The sequence below is a fragment of the Rhopalosiphum maidis genome, chromosome 1 (assembly GCF_003676215.2).
Source record: "Rhopalosiphum maidis isolate BTI-1 chromosome 1, ASM367621v3, whole genome shotgun sequence".
In the NCBI taxonomy this organism is placed as follows: Eukaryota; Metazoa; Arthropoda; class Insecta; order Hemiptera; family Aphididae; genus Rhopalosiphum; species Rhopalosiphum maidis.
In genome coordinates, this window is record NC_040877.1 from 8807804 (window position 1) to 8826567 (window position 18764).

The 18764-nt window shown below is 23.3% G+C and overlaps 1 protein-coding gene across 1 annotated transcript in view; it reads left to right on the forward strand.

Annotated features, from left to right (window-relative positions):
• The window catches only part of LOC113548959 (prolyl endopeptidase FAP-like), a 230699-nt gene that overhangs the window by 4571 nt on the left and 207364 nt on the right, over nucleotides 1-18764 (forward strand). Inside the window, 1 exon segment of the mRNA XM_026950073.1 lies at nucleotides 10255-10386. Coding sequence (XP_026805874.1) covers nucleotides 10261-10386 — 126 coding nt within the window. The 5' untranslated portion in view covers nucleotides 10255-10260.

The following is an 18764-nucleotide window of genomic DNA, read 5'->3' on the forward strand; positions in this document are numbered from 1 at the left end:
AAGAATAGAAATTATTTACAATTTGAACACTTCACTTCATCTCCATTCAGTATGTTTTCCATAAACAATGAGCATAGCATGTTTAATTTAAAAATTATAAAGATAAAATATTTCGATTATACTATTATTATAATTCTAAAACCACAGATTATAAGAGCAAACGACAAAATAAACATCCTACTTTATCGATAGCATTAATCACTAATTCAACTGAAATAGTTTAGATTATCATTTTGAAGTTTTTAAATATTATTTAGTTTCTGATAGAACCGTTCATATCATAATTTCTCATCATAACTGTACTTACTTGAAACTTGAAAGAGCGTTTTTTGAAATAGTACATGGACATTTTCAAGACATAGCAGGCGATACTGAAATATAAACAAACAAACGTTAGAGAACAAAAAAGCTTATACCTTAGATATATGGATACCTTTATTTGATAAGTTGTCCTCATGTTTGATAAGTACGTGGATAGCCACGATAATAGATGTTATAGTATCTGTCGGGTTTCGCGCAAACACGCAACGGTGTAATGTTGTCAGAATGCTATTATTGTCATTAGATGTTATAGTTTGATTTGTCTACTGTATCGTGACGTCAAAATTATTTTTTTTGACCGTTACTTGGTTGTCCGATTTAGATATAAATATGGAAAAAGTATGATTCACTTTGGATTTGTGTATCTAATTAACTACATGTATTTTATTATTATTATTATTTGATAAAGAAAACTACAATATTTGTACAATTTTAGATTTAGTAATTGAGATGTAAGAATACAGGTAATAACAATGAATATTTCGAATATGGGAAATTACCCAGTGACAACACCCAGAAAACCTATGTGTATTTAAACACAACTTCTTGAAATTTAAAGTATTATGTTTTTTATGTTCAAACTATGTCACGCTAGTTTTTGATAATGATTGAGTTATGATTAAATACCTAAATCTCAGTATCGAAAATTGGGTTTTGAATGTTTTGATCACGGGTACTTTTCGTGGTGACTACAACACTATTTGGTATAATTGTTTTTTTTTTTTTTAACTACAATTCACTCTAATTCTTAATTATGTAACATATCGATTTTTGTTGGTTATGGACGTGCGTACTCAAAGAAACACTATATAATAAGAAGATAAATACATAATGGTAGTCCATCATTATAAGAGTTAAGTGGAAAAAAAACTATATCTTTATGGTTGTCTACACTAGATCCAAGAACTAACTAATTGGATTTGTTAAAATAAAATGTCTATTTAATTTAAAAAATAAATTATTATTATTATTAGAATTTGCATCTGTTAAATTTTAAAATTATATTTATATACAATATACATGATTAGTTGTACTAATTACATAATTTTATATCAATGAAAAATTAATATGCAAATGTTTCAACGGCTAAATATTGATTTTAATTTTTATTTGTAACATATTATTAGTATACCATTTGAAAACACTACAAATTGTGGTTATTTTTAAAGTTTAGATAAGATTATTAGGTACTATTATTTAAATTTTTATTTTTCTATTATTTTATTAATCTAATCAAGTTAAGTTTAAAACATTAAAATATAATTTATATTTAGTTTATTGTATATTTGTATTAGATATCTAAAATGGACTATATAGATTAATTATTATAAAAAAGTACTGGCAGTATTGTGTTGGAAATAAATTGTTTTTATTCAGGCTTCTATAAAACAATAAGTGTTAAAACTGCTTAATTTTTCATCATAGATTCTTAACTATTTAATTATACGATTATAAGTTACATATTTTATTTTTAAGAATAACAAAAAAAAAAAATCACCCGAGAACGCATAATGTATATAGCTATAATAATTTGTTATTATTAAAATAATTAAATTATATAAATTATTAAAATAATGTTATAAATTGTTTTTTTTTTTAAAATGAATATGAATAATTTGTTTACAAAAAATAAGTTAAAGTTGTAAAAATTAACTTTGTTGTAAATAATTCATTGAAAATTAATTTTATTAAAATTATTTGTTATTTTATTTATTTTTTTAACAATAAAACTTCACATAATTTAGTACTTAATGGCTTTTAATAAGGTACTGTCCTTTTTAAATATACAATTACGGGCGTTTTAAATAGTTTTAAATATACCTTGTTAATTATTTACGGTACAATAACCAATTCACGGTGATTTGGGAACATTGTCACTCATGGTGAAATTTGTTGATTTAGGGTGCAGACATGATGGCTGATTTGTGTTATGTTGTCAACCGTCCTAAAAATAAACATGCCATTGAATAATAGTACAACACTTAACAATGCCCTATTATAGGTATAAATATTGAGAGTTATTTTACTGTTTGTAAGCAATTAGTATTCTTTTTGACATGATTTTTAACATCAATTTTAACACAACAAATTATTTTAGAATAGTAATTCAGTTTTATATTATTTTCAATAATTTTTGAAAATAAAAATAATATAGATTTTATTTGAAAAAAAATAATAATTCATAGCATCAATTTAATTTATTGTAATTAATACAACTATAAAAAGATTTTGAATTGTGACTTATGAGGTTGGAAAAAATAAATTATTTATACACTTTTAATATCATCTATTGAATTACATTTACAAACTTAAGTTATTAAGTAGGTATTAACAACTAATGCAGTTATCTAAATTCAAAAGTATAAAAATTATATGAAGTTTAATGTTAATTTAATTTTTGATTTAAACAATAATTATAGTTTCTTAATTAATCGAAAAATAATTAGGTATCGTGTAGCACAAATACTCTATACTGTGTGTTAATTGAAATTGATGTTTGTTCATTGAATCTTTATTTATAAGTTAAATAAAAAAAAATAAGTTAAAAGAAAATTAATGAAAATTTCCCGTTGTGTACTGGTCAAAAATATATAATATTACATTATTCGTTGAAAAGAGTTTTTGAATTAACTTAAAGTTTACAAATAATTGTTTTTATTTAATTAATGTTATATCATATTTTACTCAATATATGGTATACAGAGTAAGCACTTTTTCATTTCAATGTAAAAATGTTTTTGCAACAATTTGTTTTTATTCTTCATAAAAACAATTTATTTGAATTATGTATTTTATTTATTAGTTAGTATTTTATGTGTAGGTATATATATTTTTATATAGTTAAAAATTTAAGCATATGCTGAACTAATTCGAATGAGTTCAAATTATATTCTTTATAATAAGTGTTACAAAAATATATAACTTATTTAGTTACGAGTTAAAATTTAGGAACAATTTTCTATAATAAAAAATAAAATAATTTTAAAGTTGATATGTTTTTAATAATCTTATTATAAAATATGTATTAAAATATTTATTAATTGTGGTGATACATTTGTTTCTATACAACGAAATTGTTTTTTGTTACATTGCGCTATTTATTTTTAGTTTTTGATTATACAATATCAATAGAAAAATTATCAACATTAGTCACTAATATAGAGATTAAATGAATGTTTTTTTTTATTTATATTTCATAAATCTTTCGAAACTGATAAATCTTAGTGCATTTTTTTTCGAATTTAAAGAAAAAAAATACTCGTATCTATAAATTATTGATCATAATCAATATAAATACTATATTCTATAAATTTTATAAGTGATAAAGACAGTTTATCTAAGTACATGGTAGTGCATTTTTTTAATACAAATTAGCCAAAACAACTAAAATCAGTTTGATTTTTTAGTAAATTTTGTAATTGTTTTTATATAAAGTAAATGCTTTTTTTTAATTATAATTTTTTCGAATTCGAACCCTATTTATCATGAATAATAATTAAATATATATTAACTTACAACTTAAATTAATTTCATTTTATGTTAGTTTTGTTATTTTTATATGTTATTCTTTACATTTCAAAGTGACAATAATTTATAAAAATTGTTAGATTAGGGAGGTTTGGCGTGAATTTCAAATTCATGTAAATTAATTTAATTAATTCCGTGTAAGGTATGAGTCCCACCACGATTTTCCCAGTCAGTGATATAAGATGGTATAAGGTTAAAGATGATATAATATATATATATATATATATATGTAGTAGGAATTTTATATAGGTGTATGCGTTGGACAGCTACGGTGTAACTAAATAAAGAAACATTATTGTGGCTCAAAAATTTTTTATAGTAATATAATATATCTGACTTTATGCCATGTATTGAAATTCAAAACGTTGAATGGGAAAAACTGTTACGTCTGTCACAGATGACGTCACGTCGGTCTTTCAGACAGACGAGGAATCATTGGTGTACGCATTGAACGTATATTTACAGAAAGTGGAGATGGTACTTAAATATTACGAGTATAATTATTATTGGGAAAAAACGATTTGGAATAGGACCGTTATAATTGCAGTGACTGTTAGAGACTTTTTGGCAACGTAAAATATAGAGTAGATTAGGAAATTGATGCTGGAACGGATTTTGGAGGTTTTTCAGCTCCTTGTATTGCGATTTCTCAATAGCCACACATAAGAGTGATAACTTGGGCTTTTTTTCTAACGTCGACGTTTAGAGCATAACTTACTGGAATATCTAACCGACGAATTAGTAAAATAAGTATTGTACTCGTGAAGGTAATGTTCGAAATTCATAGATAAGTGGGGTTGGAATTGATCCGATTAGTTCATATGCATGTCATGTAGGCGGTCACACCGTTTTCGTGTGCAATGATGTGTGATATTGGGCTCGAGTTAAACTGGTGAGGGGAGTCGTTAAAGCCAAAATGAGGTATCGGATAAACCTGGAATTTCATGTGGGATCAATTTGGTTACGAACGTTGAGCGTCCTAACCTCTCGTCCAAACACTTGTCCACCCAGGATTTGCATTTGGAACCAGCCACATCAGTACAAACGGTACTTAGCCATTGACCAAAATCGTACATGTAGATGTCGATTTAATGATACCTAGTTATTGCGTTTCTCTTATTTTTGACCTTCAATCCTGTTTAAATTGTATTAGTAAGTTTCAAGAGTATTGTTCACCGTCGAGTAGATTATTTATAGTTTGGTTTTAGTGTACCTACCAGAGTATCTCAGTCCACATGTATAAATTAGCAGCGGTGTATCTTGCTTTGTGTTATTCGACCGAGATAGACATTATGTGACGGATTGAATATACCACTAAGTAAATTTTTTAATATGATTGAAACTACTCTCTAAATTTGTTTGATATCTCTAAGAACAATCTTTGAAATTTTCAAAATCGATCGAGTAATTTTTAAGTATACAAGTTTAAACATACATTAATTTATACATGGTATAATATAGATTGTATTCCTGTAACCAATGGCAACCTTATATATAAATAAAAATTATTCAATTGTGAACAAAAGTATAATTTAGGTGTGAGCAACCTAAATAGGTTGAAAAAAGCTATAATCACTCCCAGTCTCATTGACACAAGACTTAGTCTCAGGTATGCAAAATATGTTGCCATTTAGTTTAGTAGTTTCAGAAATTACTGGATACTAACAAACACACAATTATTTTTATTCATAAAGATACTAACGATTTAAGTAAATCAATGTTTTATTGTTATTTAACAATTTAAAATTAAATTCACTATTTCAACAAAAATTAACTTGAATTTTGATGTAAATGTATTTTATTTTTTCATGTCGCCTATTTGTATTTGTAGTCTACCTACACATATAATGTATACATATAGACATGACATCATTGGTCTTACGCATAGTATGAATACAGTAAAATATATCATGGCTGCATTACGAGTGGAAACGTTGAATCTTTGAGTATAGATTACTACGGTTGATGTGCATTCAAAAGAACTTGAAGGAGGTAATCATTAATTTTATATGAAATACGTATCATTAGATAATAAAAAGGCGAATTTTTTTTTTAGAAAACTAAAAAACATACTAATAATAATACTATAGTAGAATAATTTTAGTATTTGTATAGTTAATCACTATTATTATCTAATAAAATGTTTTACTATAATTAACTATGATACATACATTCCGTTTTTTAAATTATTTTTTAATTAAAAAAAAATTTGTGTAGATATATTGTTTTTAAATTATAGCTTAAATTCCAAATTCTAATAATTTTTATGAATTTTTAAACTGCTAATATTGTATAGAAGTATAATAAGTATAATATAAAACATGGAAATATTAGATTTTAGTGTTAATTTACTTCATGTAACATGTGTCTTAACGAAATCGTAAACATCTAAACTGTTGATATTAATTATTTTGTGATTATGTAATTTTAATTTTAATTGAGTTACGATATCATTTTCTCCCTTCTATCGTTATTTGTATTAATCATAGTTATCTTTATCATGTCAAATTAATCCTTGTTTTATTGTATATTATTGTAATATTATCAAACTATATTAGCCGTAGCTGAAAGTTCTAAAATAAAAAAACATTGTTGATAATGATAATATTTTGATAATAGGCAATTCGAAATAACTTGAATAACCTACTCGTTCTTTTTAATTTACCATCACTTAAATAATTTTTTTATTAGTTCATATATATATAATATGTTAAGGTTAGGTTATGTTAAATGAAAATATTTTGTCAAATAATATAGAAAAAAATTGATTGGTTTTTAAATAATAGTTTTAAAATTAAGTTAAAATTATATTAGTATTCATCAATATTATTATTCAAATTGTGGGTGACTACAGACGGTATAAAGTCATGGTACGGGTGGCATGGCATCAGCCCCTGCTTATTTCTTGTATCCCCATCTATTAAATATTGAAGGAAAAAATTTTATTTTTTATATTCTAATTTCTAAGCGGAGTGAATATAATCATGTGTTTTATTTGCGTCTAAAAATATTAAGTGTTAACTGTAACAAACCAGATAAATGCTTCAATATTGAGAGTAGTTTCTGGTTCCAAATGGTATTTTGGGGTTTTAAGTAAATAAAAAATGTTTGGTACTTTTTATAAAACTGAAGAAAAACAAAAATAAATTTACAAAATACGTTAATATTTACGAAACACAAGTTTTTCCATAACAATTTAATTAACATTATTGTTATTAATTTCCAAAATATTTTAGTTATTTTTTTGCTATTTGTGGGCATTTTTTTTTTTAAGTTTAAGTTTTAATTTTTGATTTTGTATTGTTTGATTAAATGGAACAAAGCTTATAAATTTAATTAATTAATTTTTATATATTTCAAGTAACTGTATTTTTTTATTTATTAATGAATATTATATTCTACCGTGTTATATTATAATCATCGTGAAATTTTGATTAAATCTCAATGAACAAATTATTTATACATTTTTTCATACTTTTACTAATTTTCATATTTTTATAAATCAATATCCCAATTATTTTATTAATCAAAAATAAAATATTATAATATAAATTGAATAATAAAAATAATCAAATGGTCTAATACAAATATATTAAATCTTAATTTTAATTGTTGTTATACAGCTTGAATGTTAGAATAAGTATTTATTTTCAAACAACGTTTATTATACGTAATATACCTAGAAATTTAAGTCTTAGTAATCACTAATCAGGATTTAATTTAATCTTTAGGTATTTCATTGATATCTCAATTATAAAACTATATTGTTGGGTATCATTGTATAATAATATTAAAGTTAAAAGTTATAACTATTATTATCACGAAAGTGATATTTATAAAATTGGAATTTTAAAAATTTAGATAAATATTATAAAAAATTATTTGTAGACCATATTATGAAAGTAGGTAATTTTTATTTGCATTGATTAATTATTTTTTCATTATTTTGATTTTAAATAAAAAGATAGCAAATTATTTTTTATGATTATTAATAATACAAAATACGGGATGTTTTTAGAAAATATAAGTTAAGTCTATCGAATTAAGAAAATACTAATAATAATTTAGCATTATTCTTAAAAGCGATAAATCGTATATATTCAATAAAATTGTGGTTGCCGGTTTGTCGTTAATTCTAAGTGGGTGTGGTGGCATGCACATAACGGTTCATTTTGAACTTTATTTTTTAAAAATAAGGTCACATAGAAAATTGGTAAATATCTTTAGTGGGATGTATCTATATTCTACACAAAGGTTGAGAACTGATGAGCTTAATGGTATAGTTAAATTCAAACGAAATTGTACATTGAATAAACAGATAAATAAGTGTCTAATCAAAGACAGAGGAACATAACATATTTTGTAATGGCTAGTAATTTTTGTCATAATATAATTTTCAGTGTTAGTGGTGAATAAATAAAAGAAGGTACTACTTATAAAACAAAATTCAAAATTTAGTGTGTTGAATTAATTATTTATATAATAATTTTCAATTTAAATATATTATTTTTAATTAAAATCATACAAGTTTAAATGCTCTTATTAATTATAGTCGTATGTTATAGAGCTGACAAGAACCACCTATCTGGCTCGTTCTGGGGCAAATCGATTAAAAAAAAATAACACATGATCTATAAACAATATTTATTTTTCATTAATATGTGTTCCTCTATTAAACCTTATATTTTATCGTATATTATTATATTATCAATTATCATCGTTAAATCATGCAACACCGTTCTTCATAACAGACGTGTAGGGTTGGATTCGAATAACCAAATAATGGTAGCTTAATAATAATAATGTTATTCAAAGAGCATGGTGCGATAAGGACGCGCGGTACGGATAGATAGGCTAACTTTACTATGTGAAAGCGTATTTCTATACATCTTTGTTCTATCACACATGTGTAGAGGAGGTGATGGTGACGGCCAAATGTAAGTTTCCATACGATATATAGCAGATACAAATCACCCTTGGATATGCTTATGTAAGTTCATACATGAAAAAAATCTACTAGTATGTAATTTCCTTCACAAAATAATAATATACCGGTACATAAGTTCCTACAGTCTACGCGAATTAAAATTATAACGAATACAAATTTCTTTCCCTCTTTTGGAATTGAATTCCGAGTAGAAACTATTACAGGCATTGTAGTAAGACTTCTACAAGAATTAGTACTAGTCCGAATGAATACTAGGGGGAACGTACATTTTTATTCTATGTAATTAGTAGGCACTTATGTACATGCATATTTTTTTCATTTAGAAACTTATATTATTTTGTTATCCAAATGGAATTTGGCACCAGACGATTTCATTTAAATTTTCTATTTATAATAGGTTCATTATATAATAATTAATTACGCAATATTATGATCAGGGCTGTGAATTTTATGTACTAAAAACCATTTAATATGCATGCAAGTATGCACTGAAAACTAACGAAATATGCACTTAACAATTTTAAGTCATAACTTATGGTTATTATGAAATCATACTAGCCATACATGATTTTATATGGGCATAAAAATGTATTGTAATGTTAGATTATTCAAACTTTTTTTACTAACTATAACAGTGTTAACAAGTATTTGTTCACATGGATACCTATAATATATAAACGAAACAACAATGTATAAAAATATAGTTTTTAGAATTTCAGACTGACCAATAGTTTTGGTATGATAGGATAACTTTATTTATACAGAGATTGGACAAACAGTTTTTGATTAAAACTAAAAAAGAAAATTTAAAAACCTAATTTATTGTTTGTTGTTACGTCTTGTTGAGGTCACAACGGGGTCGCGTAGGTTCTTAATAATTGCATTGTATAACACAGCATATTTTATTGTTTCATATAGTTATTGTTGACAATATTGTTTGTCGAATCTCATTAAAATAATCATTATTTTAAAATGATTTAAATGAGAAATAACTTAAAATCAGGCGCAATTCTTAGTAAAACCCAAAACGTTTTAGATACTTAGAACACATTTACCGAATGCGCAAACGAGGATTTGATACGTACGTGATAAGTGAAAACTAAAATTATGAACTGATTTACCAGAAATTGTAATTACGGCCCCATTTATTGTGTAATATGAATTTAATATTTTTGTGTCTAGGTATATCAATCGACTACTAGCTGGAAAACGACACAATTTAGTATGAGATTGACATTGGTTGTTAATTATAGTTATTGAATCTATGAAAGTGTTCTATGTTTTATATTATACTGTTATTATTGCTAGAAATAACATTTATTTTGGAATTGTATTGAATTTATTTTTAAAAAAAGTTTATTGATTTAGATTTAGAATTGTATGATATATGTTTAAAAAAATATGCTTTCAATGAATTATTATGAATAAATAATAAACAAAAGATGTTTCTCTTTCAGAGTACAATGAGTAATATCGATAAAACTGTTCATTCTGAAGAAAATATTATCAATGACCCGGCACCAGCACCTGCAGTGGCAAATCCAGTTGCGGAATGTGAAATGGACGCACTACTGCTCGGAAGAATCGGGGTAAGTAAAATTTATTTTAGTATGGATTAACTAAAGGTAGTCTGTATTGAAGAATGGTATAAGAATTTAAAAAGAAAGGAGTTTTATTTATCTTACGACTTGACTGCGGTTAAGAGTAAATTTATTTTTATACTTAACGTAATATAATATTACTTTTAAGTTTAGTGACGTAAAAAACGTTTTAAACGCCACGTGGCAAATAAAAATTATTACGCATATGGGCGTTTTAAAATAGGCAAATATCCCTAAACGAAATCATCCAACAAAAACTACTACTCTGTTCGTTCCCGGGCTCTTCATAACTAGAAGATATTTATTAGATTATATATTAATTATATTTGTATGTACCATATTGATGGGGATAACAAGTATCTATCAATTAATATAAGAAAAAAACCAATTATATACATTTTGAACAAAAAAAAGATTATCACTTTTATTGTTTTTGATTTATTGAAGTGCTTTTAAAACTTAGATAGGTAGCTCCGACGTAATGCAAACGTAGTCCGGAGTTTTTAATGATTTAGAATAAAAAAAAAGTCCTGGAAAATACCCTTCTTGTTACCTTTAAACAATGGATTTTCTCACAGTTGTTACTTATAACATTTAAAAATAAAAATTTTAAGTATATTTATTAATAAAACTACTTAAATAAATTCTAAAATGGATATTTTAAAATAGGGTTTTAATTCAAACCCGCTTAATTTACAAACTATAGAGTAGTATTAGTTTTGTGCAATAAGTAAAGGTAGGCTTAACATTGTCGACGTGTGTTATAACTATTGTCTTGGGAAATTCCGTTATTGCCAGGATAGAACTTTTAAAGAAATTTAATTATTTCTTCAGATGCTTGAATGTGATTTACAACTCCCAATAGATTATTACTAGAGTTATTTTTTCTTGAAATTGATTTCTACGTATTTATCCGTATAATGTTAATTATTTCATCCAATTTTAATCAAACAAATTACATTTATAATTATACATACCTATAAAATAATGTCTATATTTTATACCTACGTGTTTAATAGAACAAGGGTCTTGGAAAATACCTAATTGTCATCGAGAGGTTAAAAGTATTTCAAAACTTTCATTTAATCTCCTTAAAATTACAATTTAGGAATAGTATTTGTGTCATTTTACTAAATTTTAGTTGTTACAGACAATTTTTGATAGTATAATTATATACATATTTTTTGAAATTTTTGTGTAGATGCTTCAAATATAATGTTTATGAAATAATTGCAAGTAGGTACTGAATTGAAAACATTAATAAATACCTTATAAATATTTTTTATAATATTGTTATATTTAACAAAATGTATTGTATATAATAACTAATGAGTAGTATATTTTTGTCAAATATTATTAAATTTTATAGTTTTAACATAGCTTATAAGTTATAACTTATTTGTATATTGTACACTGTACAAGTAATTAAAAACATTTTTATTTTTTATGGTTTGCATTTAGTCAATTAATTCTAAGTGTTAATGTCATATAATTGTACATATGTATCAATACAACTGTACAAAATGATAATTGAATATATTTCATGAATTAGCTATAGCTACAGTATACATTATTGACATAAATAAAATTTAATATTATTTTTAGAACATTTTAAGAAATTAATTAATTGATAAACCTACTAATTATTAAATTGATAAGTATTCGATTGTTGAAATATAAAACTGTTCTAAATATTTTGTATAAGAACTAACAATAATTTTGGTTTTAATTAGAAAAAAATGTATGTAAAAAATGTATGGCTTCTTTTAAATTGTTTTAGAAGTCTTTTAATTAAAGAATTGTGGTTCTAATTATAAATATATTTCTAGCGTACGTACTAGTTTAACAAAAATTACTTGTTTATACGTTGATAGGGGAAATTTGCATAAAATGTATCAATTTAAATACATAGACTAATCATTGGTTTTGTTCTATTTTAATACCACAGTTTATTTTAAATGACTGTTATATACTATTTGTCATAGCATTGATTTATTTTATTTTTTAAACATGTTGTTTTATTGAATAAATTCGTACAGATGTGAGTATTGTAAACAATTTTCTTCTTTAAAATTTAAATAAAAACACTTTTAGATGTATGCTACATAATACGTTTTTTTATAATAATACATTTAAGTATATAATTCCAATAAGTGAATTTTAATGTTTTATTATTTTAAATTTATAAAGTGTTATTTAAATAAATAACATTGTATAACATACAGATTGTTAAGTATTTAAATTATAGTGAAACTTTCACTTATTATTTAAAATTGGATATAGAAAAGAATGCATTACTATCAATAAGTATACTTATAATATTTTTTTGATTTTACAAATATAAACTTCTAGAAACTCACTAGAATTCCTGGTACCTGAAACTAAAACAGTGTCTACTAATATATTAATGAAATTTATAAATAAAAAATAACTAGAAGTGAACCATGGTTTTATATTTTACATTATAAATTATATAATTATATATTTTCACTAATTGTTAATAGTAATACGTGCATACCTAATACACATATATATATATATGTATATACAATATATGTGTTTATTATACACTTGATATTTCAAAAGGCTTTTGGGTAATAATAATTATTATTTATTCAAATAATGTTTATAAATTTTATGATTTGTTGAGTTAAAGATGAAAAAGATATTTGCATAATTAATGATTTTTTTATTTTAAGCATATTTATTTTGTTAATGGAAAAGTAGTTTTTAATTTTAAATTCTGAAAGAAACCCGAAAGATTTTGATTATTCAATAGTTTAAAATTATTATTACTTTTAATTTTTTCTCTTTTTGAAGTATTAGTGGTACTACTATAATTGAGATTTCTTAATTTACAGAGGGTTTGGTTTTAAACGATTTTATCAGTGCTTACTTATATCTGAATGATATATAGCAAATGTTTTTTCTTAATTTTTAAAATAATTTTGGTTAAATTAAGCTTTATTAAGATTTTTTTTCTAAAGTGCAATGACTCATCACTGTATATCGGTAAATTTATAATTTAATATAAACGATAATATATGGATTTACGAGTATTATAATGATAAATACTTAGTGTAGTTGATGTTAACGAGATTACATGGTTAAATGTTTTTAATAAATGTATATATATATACATAAATAATATTATATTTTAAGTATATATAAAATCTACCTACTGTAAACTGCTTAAAACTTTATAATTGGTCAAAAATACAATTCATAAATTATTATTAGGTATACTAAGTTGAAACGTTAAAATATTATTATGCTAGGATGTAAATAAATATAAATTAATTTGATTTTAGTCTAACATTTATTAGTTATTATATTTGTATAAATAATTATTTTAATTATTGATCATTATATCTAATTAAATTCGAAAAAAATGATGTATTATAATGCATAATATGAGCACTCGGAAATTGGGATACTATTATTGTATTATTTATATCAGTTAGATCCGGTGATAAAGCTAATATCTTAAAAAACCTTAATTTAAATTAATAATATTTTTGATGAAATTAAAAATTACGAAGTAGGGGAAAACCAGATTTGAATTTGTGAAATTGTATCACATTATTTAAAAAAATAATAATTATTATTTTAAAAATTATTGTTTTATATTGTATATTTATTAACACATTTTTTTTTACATTTTATCGGTTATAAAATTTATAAATGGTTTAAATTCATAAATTTTTTGTGTTATACATTTGTGGCCCATTCGTATAATAAAATGTAAACAAATATTGTATACGGAGCAAATTGATAAAATGTGAACCAATTAACGACCGTCTTATAATATTAATGTAATGTTACCTACATGTATTTAGTCCTTTAAAATTGAATATTATAACAATATAACTTATGAGGTTGGATAAAAATAGTGGTTTATTGAGTATAACAAATAAAGAGTAAAAAAAAATGATAAGTTTTTACAGCTTTAAACTTACACAATAATAATAATAATTGTTATTAAATAGTACTTTATAATTTTATAGAAGATTCTGTTGGTGTAGCCGAAGTTTAAGTTCAGAACTTTTTTATCCATACATATTTACAAACTAAAGTTTTGATGTTTACGGATAATTCTTCATAGACGTGGTGTGCAGATGTTGTTACGGTATTAATGTAACTTGTTCAAAGCTATAGCTACAGATACTAAAACTGAACTGCAGTCGTTTTTAGTAGGTAGTTATACTTAATGCGAATATACTCGTTGTATATTGATGATTGGTCTTAGTGGCGTTATAATATCTGTAAACCCATTTTGTATTCAGTATTCGATTTAAGTGTATCACAGTAAAATCTGCACTTTGCAGTATAAATAATACAACGAAAGGTACTTTGTTTTTTTTTTTTTTTTGAGGATTTTATATTAAATTAATTCTCCTAATCTCTAAAAATGAGGTAGTACTTCTTTCAGTTAATATCCGTCTATATTAAGTGAGATACAAGGAAGATAGACAGCTGATTGGAAAACCATCTTCGTGATTTCTCAAGGTTTCCGGTACGCGGAATTGTATAAAAAGCACACTTCCACAAATTAGCATTTCACAAAAAAAAAAAAAATAATAAATAGAAATCAACGTTTCAAAACGTCAGAATCTCAAATAGTAGGTAGGAATAGTTTGTCTGGCTTGGAAACCTATACAATCACAATATATTATATCATAACGCCTTGGTTTTAATTTTACCATTGAGATTTGCTTTAAAAAAATCGAAGAAGTCACTTTTCTGTATCTATTCAGTGTACCACCATAGATAACTGTAATGGATATGTTAAATTTAAATTTAATATTAAACCATTTTATACTAAAAAGATTTGAAGCTGAAGCTAGGACGTATCAGAATTTATAATAAAAAGTACTAAAGAAGCCAAAAAAAGAAATGTTCAATAAACTGAAAATGTGTTAAAGAAATTAAAATAATAGATAATTAATATGTCGATCTATATAGGTACGTTAATGTCGATTAATAATAATATATGATTATTAACCAATCATATTGTTTATCAGATTTATACGAGATAATTTATAAATATGATATTCGATAAGTATATGGGTATTATGTCTAAAAGCGTCTGTAATATGACTGTATTATGTAGTAAATCTCATCATAATAAAACCATAAATAATAATTTTTAGAGAACGGATTTAAATGCTCTAAAAAACAAGAAAAATTCTTTAAAAAAATACTATTTAATGCACTCATAACAGATTTTTTTTTAAAAGACACTAAAAAAATGTTCTAAAAATTATTTTTAACATTGATAAATGTTTAAAATTTACTTTGAAAATTCTTTCAAAAAATGAATATACAGTTTTTATAGATACATTCGTTATAATTTTACTTTGTGTTTCATAATAGCACTGTATAATTAAGTGCTGCTTAATTTTTATCAAATTTTATCAATTCCCATACACGTATTAATGACTTAAAAACATAAAAAATGCACTAAAAATATCATAAAATGCAAAGTTACATTTTTTAATTCCTTGATGTATAAAATGAACTTTGTGCTTTGAAAGCAATGTTTTCGGCCATTCAGAAAAAAAGGCAATTTGCATTTAAACCTGTTTCCTAATAATTAAAATAATCAAAATATTTTTTAAAAATGTAATTATTTTCTTTGGCATTTTAAATTTAAAAACTAAAATGTATACACAAATATAAAAAGTGGGAAAATCGGAACCAGTACATTTTTACACTCAAATTTTTTCATTTATAATAATAATAACAATTTATGAGGAACTTAGTATTACATTTTAAAGTTTTTTTACATAAAAAATTACTATGGACATTTATAAAAAACTAAAAAAAAATAATTGAAGATTTTAATTGTCTATAAATAGCTTAAAAAGAAAATTATATCGTTCTTAAAAAAGGATAATTTAAACACTTGGTAAAATTTCGAGTTTTTACGTTTATTCGTAATTTCTATTTAAAATATTTGGTGGACATTAAAACATTCAATTATTTATGGGCTACAGTTATTTAATAAAACATAATCGATTTTAATTTTCCCGTTTTTTTAAATAATTTTTAGAATTAATCTGATTTTTTTTAAAAAATCTTGAGAATTAATCTACTATGATATAGCAAAGTACCTACTATAGCAAATTTTTTACTAGAAAACCATCATTAAATTTTTACTGCTCCAAAAAGTGATGATAGACAAATAAACTTGAATATTCATACATTTTTGTAAGACAAATTACATATATTTACTAAATAATTATGTTGTTAAAAATATTCTTGTATAAATCATAATATTTAAATAATAAGACTAAAGTACCAATTATTTAAAGTACTATTTTTTAGTATAGTTAATGAATGGATAATTTAATCAATGTTTTTGATAAATAAGATGTATAATCTGCACTAATTTAAATTGTTTAAACTTTAAGCCTGTTTTTTTTCCCGAGGCGTGATTTTTCTATGTGAAATGTTTTATGAATGTATGCTGTTATTATCAATTATATTTTTAATTTACTTGAATAATAGTTATGATAAGAAATTCATATTCTGTAATAAAGATTAATATGTAAAATGTAATATTAAACCATACTTAATTTTTAATTCATTAATTATAAATTGATTAGTTGGATTAATATTATTGTATTTTATGATGTAGGTTTTTCGTAAATGTTTAGAAAATTATATTATAGCATGTTTTGAAATTAATTTATTAGTACCTATTCGATTAAAAAATATACCAATCTTATTCACACGTGATAAAATATATTTTTATTTTAAATCTTGGATTTTATATTACTGATAGAAATCTGAAAATTGGTAAGGTCTAGCAGTCATCATAAATCTTAGCGATATCGTTTTTCAATCCATCAATGGTTTAAGTATTAAATAAGAGCTATAAAAGAGCAGTAAAAATGTAACATAGTATAGAATAATGGTTCAAGTAGAATACCAGAAAAAAATAGAGTGATGTGCAATAAATTCGTTTTACGACTGTTGATTTTAACGCCTATCATGGTAATAGTGTATTGTTTTTTCGAAGAAGAACTTTTTTCGTTTGTATCGTTTTAAAGAAATGTAAGGATTCTACTTCATAGTAGTTAATTAAGTTCAACAAAAAGCAATACAATGTTCGGTCAGTACCCTTGAGGGTATTCTTATTCTTCTCAATTCATTCCCTCTCAAATATTCGAGTAGGTAGTAATAAAATATATTTGTTTCGATTTATTTTTTAACCAATAAATTTTTTTTAGAAGTTCTCGTTTTCCATTCGCACATACGAGACGGATTGTGTAATTTAAACCTGAATTAAATACAGTTTTTGTTTATTTTATGAATTCAGTTGTATATAACAAACTGTTGAAATTGTTATTATAATGTATAATTAAATTTGATAATTTTGTGTTAGAATTTCATCATACCAAAATATTAATGAATTACTTATAAACGTATCAAATTGAAAATAAAACCACTGTTATTTTTAAAATTAGTTATTATTTTTTTGATAATTAAAATTAAAATTATCTAAATTGACATTAAAAAGCATTTAAAATTATTTTGTTGATAAAAATACATAAATTTTAAATTTTCATTTAAAACATTATATTAGTTACTAGAGAGAAACTATTATAAATATTGATCTATAGATGTACACTGATGTTCGTGTATTTTGAAATTGTGCCTTATAAATTATCAGCCTTTTATTATATTCGAAATATTGTCTAAATTAGGACAAAGCTAAACATAAATAATTATTTCTGGTTCAATAAAAGAGTTAAATCGATTTTTAATTATTTCTTTAGGTTTTAAATGGGTTTTTTCTTATTATTTAAATTTGAAAATAATTTAATATTTAATCAATTAAGTCAAACAAAAAAAATGCGTTTTCTACTTTTATTAAGTATATTAACATTATTAAATAAATAAATATATTTATATTATTAAATATGAATTTGTTGTTTTGGGATATAAATATTTTTTTTAACTTCTATTTTTTTTAAATTTACTTTATAGTAATTTATGGTTTATTTTTAAAACGAATATTTTTCAACTTTTTAAATCATAATAGTGAATATGGTTCTTGGATTAAAAAAAAAATATCTACTTCATAAAACATTAAAATATTATGTTATTTATAGGCAGATAATTAAATATATAATGGAAATGAACTAAATTATGAAGTAGAACAACTTGAGTAAAATAATCTTGTTTGAAAATATGTGTTTAATGTTCATAATTCATAGTAATTTTATAAAATAATGCTCTTTATTTATTGAAAATCAAATAATACCTTCTTTAATTTCCTTCGAATTTATGGTTTTATTAAAATTCAAATATTTTAGTGTTTTCAGTTAAACTCATGTTCAACAATAGAATATAGT